A 12,304-nucleotide genomic window follows, 5' to 3' on the forward strand; every position below is an offset into this window, starting at 1 on the left:
AGTATGTTTACTGGTAACCAAGTGCCACGAAGTGAACTTCAGAGTTTTACTTTTGCGAAATTTGCCAGCGGTAAATGCATTCAGGTAAGCGTTATTTCGAAAGAGCTTTTGTTTTATAAACTACTTGTTATTAATTTGGTTTTAAGAGATAAGTAGGTTTTTTTCTGTAACGAACTGCCACGAAGTATAAATCGAGATTTTTACTTTTGGGTTGAATGTGTATATAATGTATTTGGCACTAATGACAAAAGAAAAAAAAAACTTTTCTGCAAAATTCACCAACTGCACAATTCTTGTTAGTGTAAAATAAGTGGTATTTCAAAAGAGCGGGAGAAACATTATATTTTTTTATCAATAAGAATTTTTGTTGCTACGCTGTTAATCTGTTGCTAAGAGATGATCGCGTTTTCTGGTAACCAAGTTCCACAAAGTTCCACAAAGTAAACATCTGATTTTCACTTTTGCAAAATGTAACAACAGTAAATTTCTTGTATCTAAGCTGATAAGCAGTATTTTGAAAGAGCTTATATTTTAAAAACTATTATTATTAATTTGGTGTTAAGAGATAATTAGTTTTTTTTCTGGTAACGAACTGCTACGAAGTCTAAATCGAGATTTTGACTGTTGTGTTGAATTTGTGTTTTAATAATATATTAAAACACAATATATTATTGTGTTTTAATATATTAAAACATAAATAATGTCATTACATTATTTATGTAATGACAAAAAGAACTAAATTTTCTGAAAAATTCACCAACTACACAATTATTAACAAGTATAAAATAAGTGGTATTTCAAAAGAGCAAAAGAAATATGTTTTTTGAACAAAAACAATATTTGTTATTAATCTGTTGCTAAGAGATGAGTGTGTTTACTGGTTACCAAGTGCCAAGAAATGTTTGCAGAGCACAAACATTTCTAATGTAACTGCCCACATTAAAAGTAGTATTTTTCCTAAAATAAGCTTTTTAGCTATTTTGTAACCATGTTTAGCACACTGAATGGAGGAAGTCAATGTAAGACAACATGCTAGTTATAGCCCACATGCCACTGGCTGCATTTAGGCTAATATTACCATTATTCGATCTTGATATTGCCTAATGTTTTGTGATACCAAGTATAGGCTACAGAACAAAGACAGAAATATTTACAGAAAGATGTTTAAGCAGAATCATTGCAAAGGCAGAAATGAGAAAAAAAACACCTAAACTCCTAGAACTGGCTTTAACTCTCGAGTTAAAGGAATTCTATTTATTAAAAAACGGAAACACCTGCTTTAAAAGCAGACTTAAAATGTTCCTTTCTGTGAGCACCCTATGTATCATCTGATATTGTTCGGACAGGTTCAGATCTGATATCACTTGCCTTGTTAAATTTCCTGTTCCTAAGTTCTCTGACGAGGCCCAGAAATTTGATAACGAGTCAGATTTCTAAGTTTTCAAAGGTTATCAGAAAGGTAGAAAGTTTGCAAATTATTTTCCTTACACTTTATAGTTATGCAGCCCTTTGTGTTGATCTGAAGTTATCATCTTTGTTGTAAAATATCTTGGAATTTGTGGCTGCAGCATTGCAAATGCTAGAAATAGTTATGAGATGTGAGCACTTCTGCACACCATGGTGCTTGTTAGAGAGCCCTAAATATTGTATGTTTATGTTATTTCCCTCAGTTACTCAACATATACTGTTACAGAAACTCAGTTTCAGTGTTGGGGTCACATTGTATTTGGGAAACGTTTGATAGTTGTGCACATAAGAAAAAAATTATGTAGTTTACTGCTAGGTGAAACGCTAGTTAAAATCAAACCTACTTGGAGATCCTCAGACAATGTGTTTATTTTATTCATATTTATATAAATTCCCTTCTCACCCTTCCGCAGGTGGACTCTCTCATCCTCTGAGCTCGGGTCCTCTACCAGAGGCCTGGGAGTTTGAGGGTTCCTACAGTATCTTGGCTGTGCCTAGAACCTGACATTTCTGGACTGAGATGTCTGATGCTGTTCCTGGGATGTGTTTTAGCCCCTGCTCCAGTTTGGGGGTGACTGCCCCGAGGGCCCCGATGACCACAGGCACTACCACAGGTCCCTGCGCTCCTCGGCCCTGTAGACGCAGGGTGATTCCTAGCAACCTGCGGCCTCTTTGCCGGGAGCACCGGACGCCACCTGATGGTGTAGACCCGCCGATTTCTGCCAGGATCGGTTTGGTAAATGCCAGGTCACTGACAAATAAAACTTTGGTCATTAGGAATTTCTTTTCCTTTTATTGATTGGATGTTTTATTAACAGAATCATGGACAAGTGGTTTGGTGACTCCAGCATTTTTAATGAACTTGTACCGCGGAGCTGTGGCTATTTTAATGCTCCAAGGATGTCGGGGTCCGGTGGAGGTATAGTGACTGTTTTTAAAAGCAGTTTTACTTGTAAACAGTTGCCTCTGGCCTCGTTTAGTAGCTTTGAGATCAGCCTATTTGAACTTGGCAGCTCTCACACTGTGCTGTGTGCGGCGGTCTATCGGCCACCGAAGTACAACTAAAACTTTATAAATGACTTTTCTGATTTCCTGGCTGTTATCATGCCAAGGTATGACCGAGTTCTCATTGTTGGTGATTTTAATATTCATGTCTGTTGTCCTTCTTCACCTATGGCTCAGTCATTTCTTAATGTTACCGATTCTTTTAATTTTGTGCAGTCTGACTGGTGCTACCCATGAGCATGGTCACAGTCTTGATCTGGTTTTATCTTATGGTCTTCCAGTTTGTAATTTAGTGATTGGTGACTCATTATTTTCAGACCGTATGCCTGTTTTATTTGAGATAACGCTGTCCTGTGCTAAAGCTAAAGCTAAAGCATGCGCTGCTGCTCGGTTCTATCATGTTCTTAACCCTTCTACTGCTGGTCAGTTTTCTTCTGTTTCTAATCAATTTGTTAGTGTATAAAGTGCTTCATAAATAAAGTTGGTATGGGATGGTATGATACTGTGGTCTTCACCTTCCAGGTCTTTTCCAGTTCCTCTCTGAGGCCCTGGTATTTCTCCATTTTCTCATGCTCCTTTTTCCTGATGTTGTAATCACTTGGTATTGCTACATCCACCACAACGGCTTTCCTCTGTTGTTTATCCATCACCACAATGTCCGGTTGGTTCTCCATCACCATCTTGTCTGTCTGGATCTGGAAGTCCCACAGGATCTTAGCTCGGTTATTCTCCACCACCTTTGGGGATGTTCCCCACTTTGATCTCGGGGCTTCCAGTCCATATTCTGCACAGATGTTCCTGTACACTATGCCCGCCACTTGGTTATGTCGTTCCATGTACGCTTTCCCTGCCAGCATCTTGCACCCTGCTATTATGTGCTGGACTGTCTCAGGGGCCTCCTTGCACAACCTACACCTTGGGTCTTGTCTGGTGTGGTAGATCTGAGCCTCTATTGCTCTGGTGTTTAGGGCCTGTTCCTGAGCAGCCAGGATGAGAGCCTCTGTGCTGTCCTTGAGTCCAGCTTTCTCCAGCCATTGGTAGGATTTCCTGATATCAGCCACTTCAGTTATTTGTCGGTGGTACATCCCATGTAGGGGCTTGTCCTCCCATGATGGTACCTCCAGTACTTCATCCTCTGTTCCCCATTGCCTGAGACATTTATTGAGCACATCGTCTGTTGAGACCTTGTCTTTGGTGTATTTATGGATCTTGGATATTTCATCCTGGACAGTGGCTCTCACACTCACTAGTCCTCTGCCTCTTTCCTTGCTGCTAGTCTCAGGGTGCTGGATTTGGGGTGGGACCCTCCATGCATGGTTAGTAGCTTCTGAGTCTTAACATCCGTGGTGTTCATCTTCTTTGGCCAGCTAATTATTTATTTATGTATTTATTTTTATTTCTAACAGACAGAAAAGACAATCAAGAAAGAAAAAAAATAAAATAGAATGAAACAGACTACAGAAATAAGAGGTAAAACAAATTATGTCCAAGTGACATGCAAATTTGATATTTTCTGCTTGAAAAGGAGCAGGTAGAAGATGTAATATCTAATAATATCCTGCCCCTTTCATACTTATCAATTTATAATCAATTAACTGTCAAAACATCAAAGCGAAACAGTTTGTTTCCATTTTACATGACATTTAAAGATGTCCCATTATTTAAACAGTATTTATATCATCAATAGTATTTACAGACTTTAAAACAGTCATCTTATAGAACATATTTTGCAATAAGCTCCTTTTTAATCAGTTTTTTAAGCTGGTTTATATTTCTACTTTTTTGAACTCATCATTCAATTCATTCTATACGTCTACTCCATGCACCGATAAACAAAAACTCTGTGTGGTTGTTCTAAAACATTGTTTTTAAAAATGTCCTTCACCTCTTAAATTATAACTGCCCTCTCTGTATATTGGGTGGAAGTTGCTGATTTCTGACCTTCAACATGAATTGTACAGTTTTAATATTTCAGTATTCTGGGACCTGTAGAGACACATTACTATTTACAATCCAATAATCAGGATTCCAGGATGAACACTCACTTTAGCATTTGCCTCACAACTAGCAAGCACAGACAGGTTACCAGATTCTGATATATCTTATTGGTCAAAAGACATTTGATTATTGGTCAAAATGCACTAATATAAATTGACTTGCAGTTGAACTGGTTCTACTTCTTTCTAAAACCAATGTAAAAAACAAATAATAAAATAGGACTCTGCAGTTTTAAACTCAATACAGCAGTTTGACCAACAAAAATAAAATCTAAAAAACAAGTTTTGTTCTTCTTGAACATCTCTCTACATCAGTGCAACAATTCGATCTACAAAATAAATAAAAATGATACTTTACACCTTAGCTCCTCACTGTTAACTCAGTCTCAATTTCCAGCTCTGCATTCAGTAACTTACCAAACATGAGCCATAAAAAATACTGAAGCAAAAAGCCTAAATGTTTTTATTCTCCTGTCATTTTTAGCTGCAAACATTTAACTAAAATATCTACGGATATGTGTTTCTGTCTCTGCCTCCCTCTGACTCTCTGCAGCCTGATGCTCCTGCATGAATTCATGGATTTACAACAGACACTACAGTAATTTACAGGATCAGAATGTGAACTAAATATAAAAAGTATGTTTTTATCATACAGAATGAGAATTTAAACGACTTCATTTTCAGATGTATATATTATTATACATCTCAACTCTATTTACTGTGCAGCAAAAATTTTCACTAATTTATTTTTAAACCTCACCTCAAGCACTTTTCTTATTGTCTCCTGTAATTAATATAATTTTTTATATAATTAATATCATTTTTATATCTTCACACTCTGAAACTCCACCTGGCTCTCCTATGCCTGATCTGCTCCTCTCATAATAAAATAATTTAGCTTATTTAAAAATTAAAAACAATTAATACATATTTCAATAAACTAAATGAAGACCTCACCAGAGCTTCACCTTTCTTCAACATCATTCTAGCTCTGCATTTCTCCTAAATATCTAAATAATATAATATAATATAATATAATATAATATAATATAATATAATATAATATATAAATACACGTTGAGTGGTCGACTATGATCAGGTCGTGCTCACTTTAAATAATAAAAAGGCTAATTTCGCTGCTTTTTCAGTCTCATTCTAAATCATTGTGACTTGACTAGCTAACTTTTAAACAAAGTTAGCAGTAAAATTTTGGACATGTGAATTAAAACAGCTTAACCAAAAAGATTTAGTTCTATATATGAAAATAAACTGACAACAAGATGTTATAAACGAGCGATATTCATGGTAAAATTCCTGACAGATCGTTTACCTCATTCAAACTGAGTTTCTCTGACTCCTTCTGCTGCTGCCTTTACTCTGAGCTGTTCAGAGAGGAGGAAGAGCTCTGCTAATGCGCTGCTGTGCGCCTTCAAAATAAAAGCATGCGAGTGGAAGATTTTAAAATTCTTCGCAACTGAGGTGAAATTATTTGGGGGGGAGGGGTGGGCGAATGTGACTCTCTCCAATATTGGGGGGGTCATGTCCCCCCCCCCCCCCGTCCCCTCCGCTTCCAACGCCTATGGCTATGGGAAACATACATGAAAGAATCAAGGCAACACTCCTGGCATGTTTTTGATGAGGGAATAACATAACATGATGTAAAGCTTAAAAAAGTTGATTTTACATAATACTGCCCCTTGAAGAAATGTTCACATGTTGATCCCTTGTACCCACAAATGTCTTGCTAATCCCAAGACTTCTGGGAAAATCTTCTGTAGACTAAAGCTAATGGGTAACTTTTTGGAGGTGTCACGTTACAGCTAAGCATTTCAGGAGCAGAATGACAAACATGGCAGTGGTGTGATGCATGCAACCCAATGATCCAAAGTAATAAGTAGCAAGCCAAGTTTAAAAAAATTAAAAATAAATTAAGTTTCTAAGTAGCCTAGTCAAAGTCTGGACTTGAGTCCAATTCAGATTTGCCTGTGTAGATACCTATAGAGGCCAGGGATACGTTTCACAGCCTGTGACATAGTGAATAACTTTAAAACAGCAAGTTTCTGTCTCTTTTCAGTAGTGGCTGAAGGCTGCATTGGGGAAGGTTATGTCCTTCTCAGCTGGTGAAGCAGGAGAATGGCAACTCTGAAGAAACCCTGAATCCAAAGTAAATATTCAGTTTGTATCATCTGGGAATTTAGTGACTGAAAAGGGATCTTAAAATCAATGATAGGTTCCTCAAAAGAGATGCCATCAAGATGAACTCCAGGTTGCCTCCTGTAATCCATGTGCTGGTCCAAGGATGATTCATGACACCAAAGTTCTTCACTATATTATCAAAGGCCAACTTAATGCCATCCAGATCCAGTGATAGACTAAGCACATTTCTTAGTAGAAATCTGCTTTGTGTGGCAAAATAATAACTCTAGTATTATCACTCTGTCCCAGGAACATACAGGGACAGAGTAATACAATGTGATAGTTTCCTGGCCTCAACAGGACACTTGACAGGTATGGGCCTAACTCTAACTACCCATTGCTAGAACAGGCCAAGCCCTAAACCTCAGTTTAGCTCAATTTACAGCTAGTCATAAACCTAAACTCTAACCCTAAAAATAAAAACCTGCTCAATATGGGACTTCAGTGAAATGTCCAGGTCAGTATGATGCCAAGGTTCTTGACACTCTTGACCAATGAGGCACTGGCTTTACATGACCACCACAGAGGAATTTGTTTGTATTTGACTAGCCCAACACACTGTTATGTCTAGTTCTTCCAAGGTTCAAATTACTGAAACCACACCTCCACTTAAAGACTGGACAGATGGCACACTTGCAGGTCAAATTATAGCAGCTTCACTCTGTAGACTGCAGGTCCATCCTCTGTTCAGGCTCCTTTACATGGGTGTGGTTGTTGCTTTTCTCTAAGAAAAAAAAGCTCTGTCATTACCAATGCATAACCCGTTTCAAAAATACAATCCCTAGGGCCACTCAGTGTCGCAATATGTGCATTTTTTACAAGCCAATGACACAAACATCGAACAATCCACAAACCTGCTCTGTAGGATCCTTGTCAACAACAGAACAGTGTTTACATTAGACATATTAATTGCTATAAAGCTAGCAAAACTTAGCTATCTATACAAAACATCGCAAAGCTTAATAGACTACACTTATATCTAGTGAGTAATGTAATAACTCAATCTAAAAGACTGTACCTTTCACAACAGGCTTCATCTTTGACAACAGGCACTGCTCAAATCTTTTCAAACAGAACCGCATGTCACACTTACAAAAATATGGCAGCAGGTGGCGCTATGCCACCTTCTCCTCAAAGGACCAGCCAGTCATGAAGTGCATGTAGTTACCCCCATTTGATCAACAGCTGTAAGCATGTATGTTGGTCATTTTGTTTGACACTATTCTGGCTTTCATTGACTTCTCCCCAGACCTGATCTTCTTTCCTCCATTTGCTTTTAACATTTTGTGTCTATATCTCTGTGAACCAGGGTGGTCTATTGGGCCTGACATGGTCGGGCAAACAAACCCTCACTGTGTGTTTCTTAAGCTTTCTAGATTGAGAAACACAACATGTGTTCACAATATGTGTTTCTTGTAATGTCGGAAAAAATAAAGTTTGCCACTTTGGACAGTATCAAATTAATACATACATTTAATTGCAAATGTTAAACTAGGACTAAGGGTATATTTATTGTGCATGTGGTGGAAAAGTGGAAAATAGGACTGACTAAAATAAGACGCTTTGGGAAATTATTTGTGTATATTTTTTAAGTTAATATTAATGTCTCTGTAGAGTTTTTCTTTTTGTTCCCTCGGTGCATCTTTTAGGTACGTCAGCATTTCCTGCGTTTTGCTTCTTCTCTCAAAAAGCAGAGACACAAACATCACAAGGGTTGACAACACATCTGTTTATCAAATTAAGTTGTTTGGATATCAGTGAGTCGTAGATGTATTTGAATGATCGCTCGTTTTAGAGCACCACATTCAAAATGGAGAATGAGATCATTTGTCTTTCAAAAGCAGGAAGGGCAGAGAGAAGGCAGGTGAGAAGGCAGGTGAAAAGGCAGGTGAGAAGGCAGGTGAGAAGGCAGGTGAGAAGGCAGGTGAGAAGGCAGGTGAGAAGGCATCTGACAGCGTCGACAGGAACCTCAGAGAAACAGGCTTTATGTCTGAAGTCAGTTAAACTAATTTTAATCATTAATCCTGTAATTTAAAAAAATGTTCAGATTCTACAATTAAAAGTGCACAACAGCATTAGCATATGAATACGAACACAAAAACCAATAATACATAAGTCAATTAAATATATTTCTTTAAATTTGATGTTTTCATAAATGAGTGAAGGCCCTTTATTATGACTCAGGAGTTCCTCATATTGACAAAAACTTTAAAAGTAAAAGTATACTATCGGACCACAGTTTACTGGTGTTATGCAATAATCCTTCAAATGTCATACAATAGATACTCTCCAGATACTCTAAATAATGAATTGATAATGGGAAATAAAAATAAAGTACAGATCTTTTTTCATTCATTTATTTGGAATTTTTGTTCATCTGCAACTCAAAGTGCTCTTTAAATAAAGGCTGTAAGAGGCCATAATTTAATTCCTAATAGGTGAGTATTTTTCATAAAAATAATAGGAGGAGATGATGTCATCAGACTTTCAGGGGTTTTCAGGATTTTTGTAACAGGAAGCTCCTACGAATATATAGATTTTAACCATCAAACAGCTGCAGAGATTCTAGTGTTTCTAAGAGATCATACGTTTTGCTAACAGTACGGTTAGTCAGGCGAAGATGAACTTTTTGTAGCATTAAGGTTTTTTCGTGTAACAGAAGAAGTTCCTTCTCTCATTGCAGTCTCTGATGCTGAAGGATGAGTTGCTGTTCTTCTCCAGGACTCCACATCTCTCACCCGGGCAGCTTGGAATTTTCTGGTACTGCACCGGTTCTCCACCCACCCAGAACCACTCATCACCAAGGTAACGCAGGCCCGTCCACACCTACCAACACGTAGCAGAGAGGACAACATAAAAACACAGGGTGAGTCGGTCAACAGCATCAGTGCAGAGTAAACAGCAGCCCACCTCCTCAGTGTCAGCGCTTTGGGCTTTTTCTCGTGCAAAGTCGTGGTCGTCGGTGGTGATGAGGGTTGCCAGGTTGTAGCTTAGCGCTCTGCTCAGAGACCTGCAATGCTCTAATGCCTCGTCCCATGTTTTGTTTTCCTTCACCAGAACCAGTTTCTCTTCATAACATATGTAGTAGCGTTTAAACCAACAGAAGTCATCCTCCCACTTCTTGGTCGAAGACTTCATATAGCCGCAGGTTTGGTTTACATTGTGTTCTAGGAGAAAAAGTTAAATTAAAATTCTGAAAAACAAATTGTATTGTTAATGTGAGTTGTCATATCAAGATGATACATATGTTAGCAAATTAAAATCTCTCTGTGTTTGATCATGATGGGCACCAGGTCCTCTCCCGACCCTGTGAGGATGTTCAGATAATGGATGGATGGGTGTTTGATGATCGGCAGTCAAAGAGGACAACATTGATTAAATTCAAACATCAAAGGGATGTCATAGTCTTTCCTTTTGGTTTTGGGAACAAAACACAGATTGGTGGACTAAGCAGGGGTGTCCCTGAAAAAGTAGCTGCTGTGATGGTAACATATGTTTCTTGAAAACCTCTATGTACGTTTCAGCACTTTCACAGATGTGCAAGTTACCCATGCTTGCAGGAACAGAAAAATATTCTAGGTTCCTGTCAGATAATTGTCAAATAAAGGAAACTAGTGACAAAAATATTCCTCAAAAAAAAAAAAGATGCTGGGCTTTGCACTATGTGTTGGTTGCAATCCAGACAGTCCTTTTCGTCTTTTGCTCCAGAGGACACTGCACCCATGATTTTCAAAAACAATTAGAAATTTGGAGCGCAGGACACTTTTCTACTTTGGTCTGTCTCAGAGCAGCAGAGAGAGGCCGGTGGCATTTCTGGATGTTTTTGAAATATTTATTTTGCTTTGCATGGTAGAGTTTTAACTTGTACTTGTAGATGTAGTGTTGAACTGTCTTGACTGTCAAGTGTTTCCTGAAGTCTTCAGAATGATTTTGGATTTTAATGCAGAATCGCCTGGTGCCCGGCATTCAGTGTTGGTTTCTGAGTGTCGGAAACCAACACTGCTTACTCGCAGAGATTTCTCCATAGTCTGAGTCCATTGATGATATTATAGAGCGTAGACAACGAAATCCCCAAATTCCTTCCAATTGTACATAGAGACACATTGTTCATAATTTGTTGGACTATTTGCTCACACAGTTGTTCACAAAGCAGTGAACTTTGCCTAATCGTTGCTTGTGAAAGACTGAGCCCTTCAGGTATTCTCCCTTTATAACTAATCATGACACACACCTGTTTCCAGATAAGCTGTTCACCTGTGGAATGCTCCACACAAAAGGTCTTTTGAGTGTTCCTCAACTTTCCCGATGTTTTGTTGCCCCTGTTCAGACTGTTTTTGAAATATGTTGTAGGCATCAATTTCCAAATCAGTGAATATTTCCAAAACCACAATAACGTTATACATTTGTACATTAAACATCAAGTATTTGTAGTGGTAGGTGTAATTAAGAAAAATGTAATCTCCAAAACAAATTTGAAATGAACTGAGGTAAAATGTTTACAAAAGGTAGATATTTTCCTCAGTTACTGACTCACCTGGAGACCACCACTTTGAAAAAGTTGGCATTTCGTCTCCAAAGGACCATCTCCATGGACTTCCATCCTTGTCTTGGTACAATCCAATCCAGCCATTGTATAGAGCCAGATTATGTTGTTCTTCATTTCTGATTGTGACCAGATCAAGGTGCTTCTCCCTGCAGCTGGACTGGGCTTCTCGCCAACTCTTTTCTTCACTATAGTATATAACTTTCCACTCTCTTAGACCACAGATGTAGTGGAAGATGAGCAGCAGGAAGATGCTCACACATATCTTCCTTGTCATGTTTTTATCGAAGTTACCTGTGACAACATAAGTAAGTTTCGTTGAATTTGAATAGGGCCATCATAATCTGAATAGCGATTAATACAGCTGATGAAATATTCTACAGATTTAGACTTTGGTTCAGTCAAGATGAATAGAAACAAGTCAAGCTTCACATTTTGATGCTGCAGCTGCTTCAGGTTAAACCTTCTTGTCAGATGTTTTCATACCTTCAGCGTTGACATGAAATTTGTTTTAATTTTGTAAATATGAATTTGAACCAGTTTCCTCAGAGATGGATCGATTAAACAAGTTCAAAAACAAGACCAGGATACATGTTATTTTCTAGCCAACAAAATGTCCAGATTAATATTACAGATAATATCAATATGTTATTATCATCGTTAGATTTCAAACAATTAAGTGATAAGAATGGCTGCATTAAATGAAAATGATTATAACTGAGGTTAAACACGATTCCTTAGTTGTAAATTTTATGGATCCCAGTCACCAGAACAAACATGGAGAATCAGATTCAGTTTTCACACACCTGTAATTTATAACAAACTCCCAGAAGACCGCAAAAATGTTGAAACATTTTTGAGTTCCTTTAAATCAAGACTAAAAAACAATTTGCTTAGAGTTACCTTTGATTAATAACCAAAACATACATTAATTCTAACTTTTCATTAGCTCTCTTTATCTTGCCACTGTAATCTTTCTTTTTTCTGTGTTGTATTTATCATCTAAGCTCTTCGAACTGCCTTGTTGCTCATGTGTGCTATACAGACAAACTTTACTTAAAAATAAATCCATACATCAGCACACCAAATCAGTTAA

At 37.7% G+C, this 12,304-nt stretch overlaps 1 protein-coding gene and 2 long non-coding RNA genes across 4 annotated transcripts in view; 2 read left to right on the top strand and 1 right to left on the bottom strand.

Moving 5' to 3' along the window:
• On the top strand, positions 1–9,438 carry LOC145552422 (uncharacterized). 2 transcript variants are annotated; one of them, XR_014088469.1, is made up of 3 exons: positions 1–84; positions 1,881–2,203; positions 9,349–9,438. It is a non-coding gene; the product is annotated as an uncharacterized LOC145552422 (long non-coding RNA). The 2 variants fall into 2 exon arrangements; XR_014088468.1 differs by having other exon boundaries at positions 1,881–2,214; positions 9,349–9,437.
• The window catches only part of LOC103468283 (secretory phospholipase A2 receptor-like), an 11,705-nt gene continuing 8,407 nt past the window's right edge, over positions 9,007–12,304 (bottom strand). Inside the window, exons 4-6 of the mRNA XM_081609585.1 lie at positions 11,200–11,502; positions 9,576–9,832; positions 9,007–9,491 (exon numbers count right to left, since the gene is read on the bottom strand). Coding sequence (XP_081465711.1) covers positions 9,303–9,491; positions 9,576–9,832; positions 11,200–11,485 — 732 coding nt within the window. The 5' untranslated portion in view covers positions 11,486–11,502 and the 3' untranslated portion in view covers positions 9,007–9,302. The remainder of the gene's footprint in view (positions 9,492–9,575; positions 9,833–11,199; positions 11,503–12,304) is intronic.
• Positions 9,450–10,031, top strand: LOC145552423 (uncharacterized). The gene is made up of 3 exons (XR_014088470.1): positions 9,450–9,531; positions 9,723–9,813; positions 9,959–10,031. It is a non-coding gene; the product is annotated as an uncharacterized LOC145552423 (long non-coding RNA).

This window comes from Poecilia reticulata, chromosome 8 (genome assembly GCF_904066995.2).
Source record: "Poecilia reticulata chromosome 8, P_reticulata-male-v2, whole genome shotgun sequence".
Taxonomy (NCBI): Eukaryota; Metazoa; Chordata; class Actinopteri; order Cyprinodontiformes; family Poeciliidae; genus Poecilia; species Poecilia reticulata.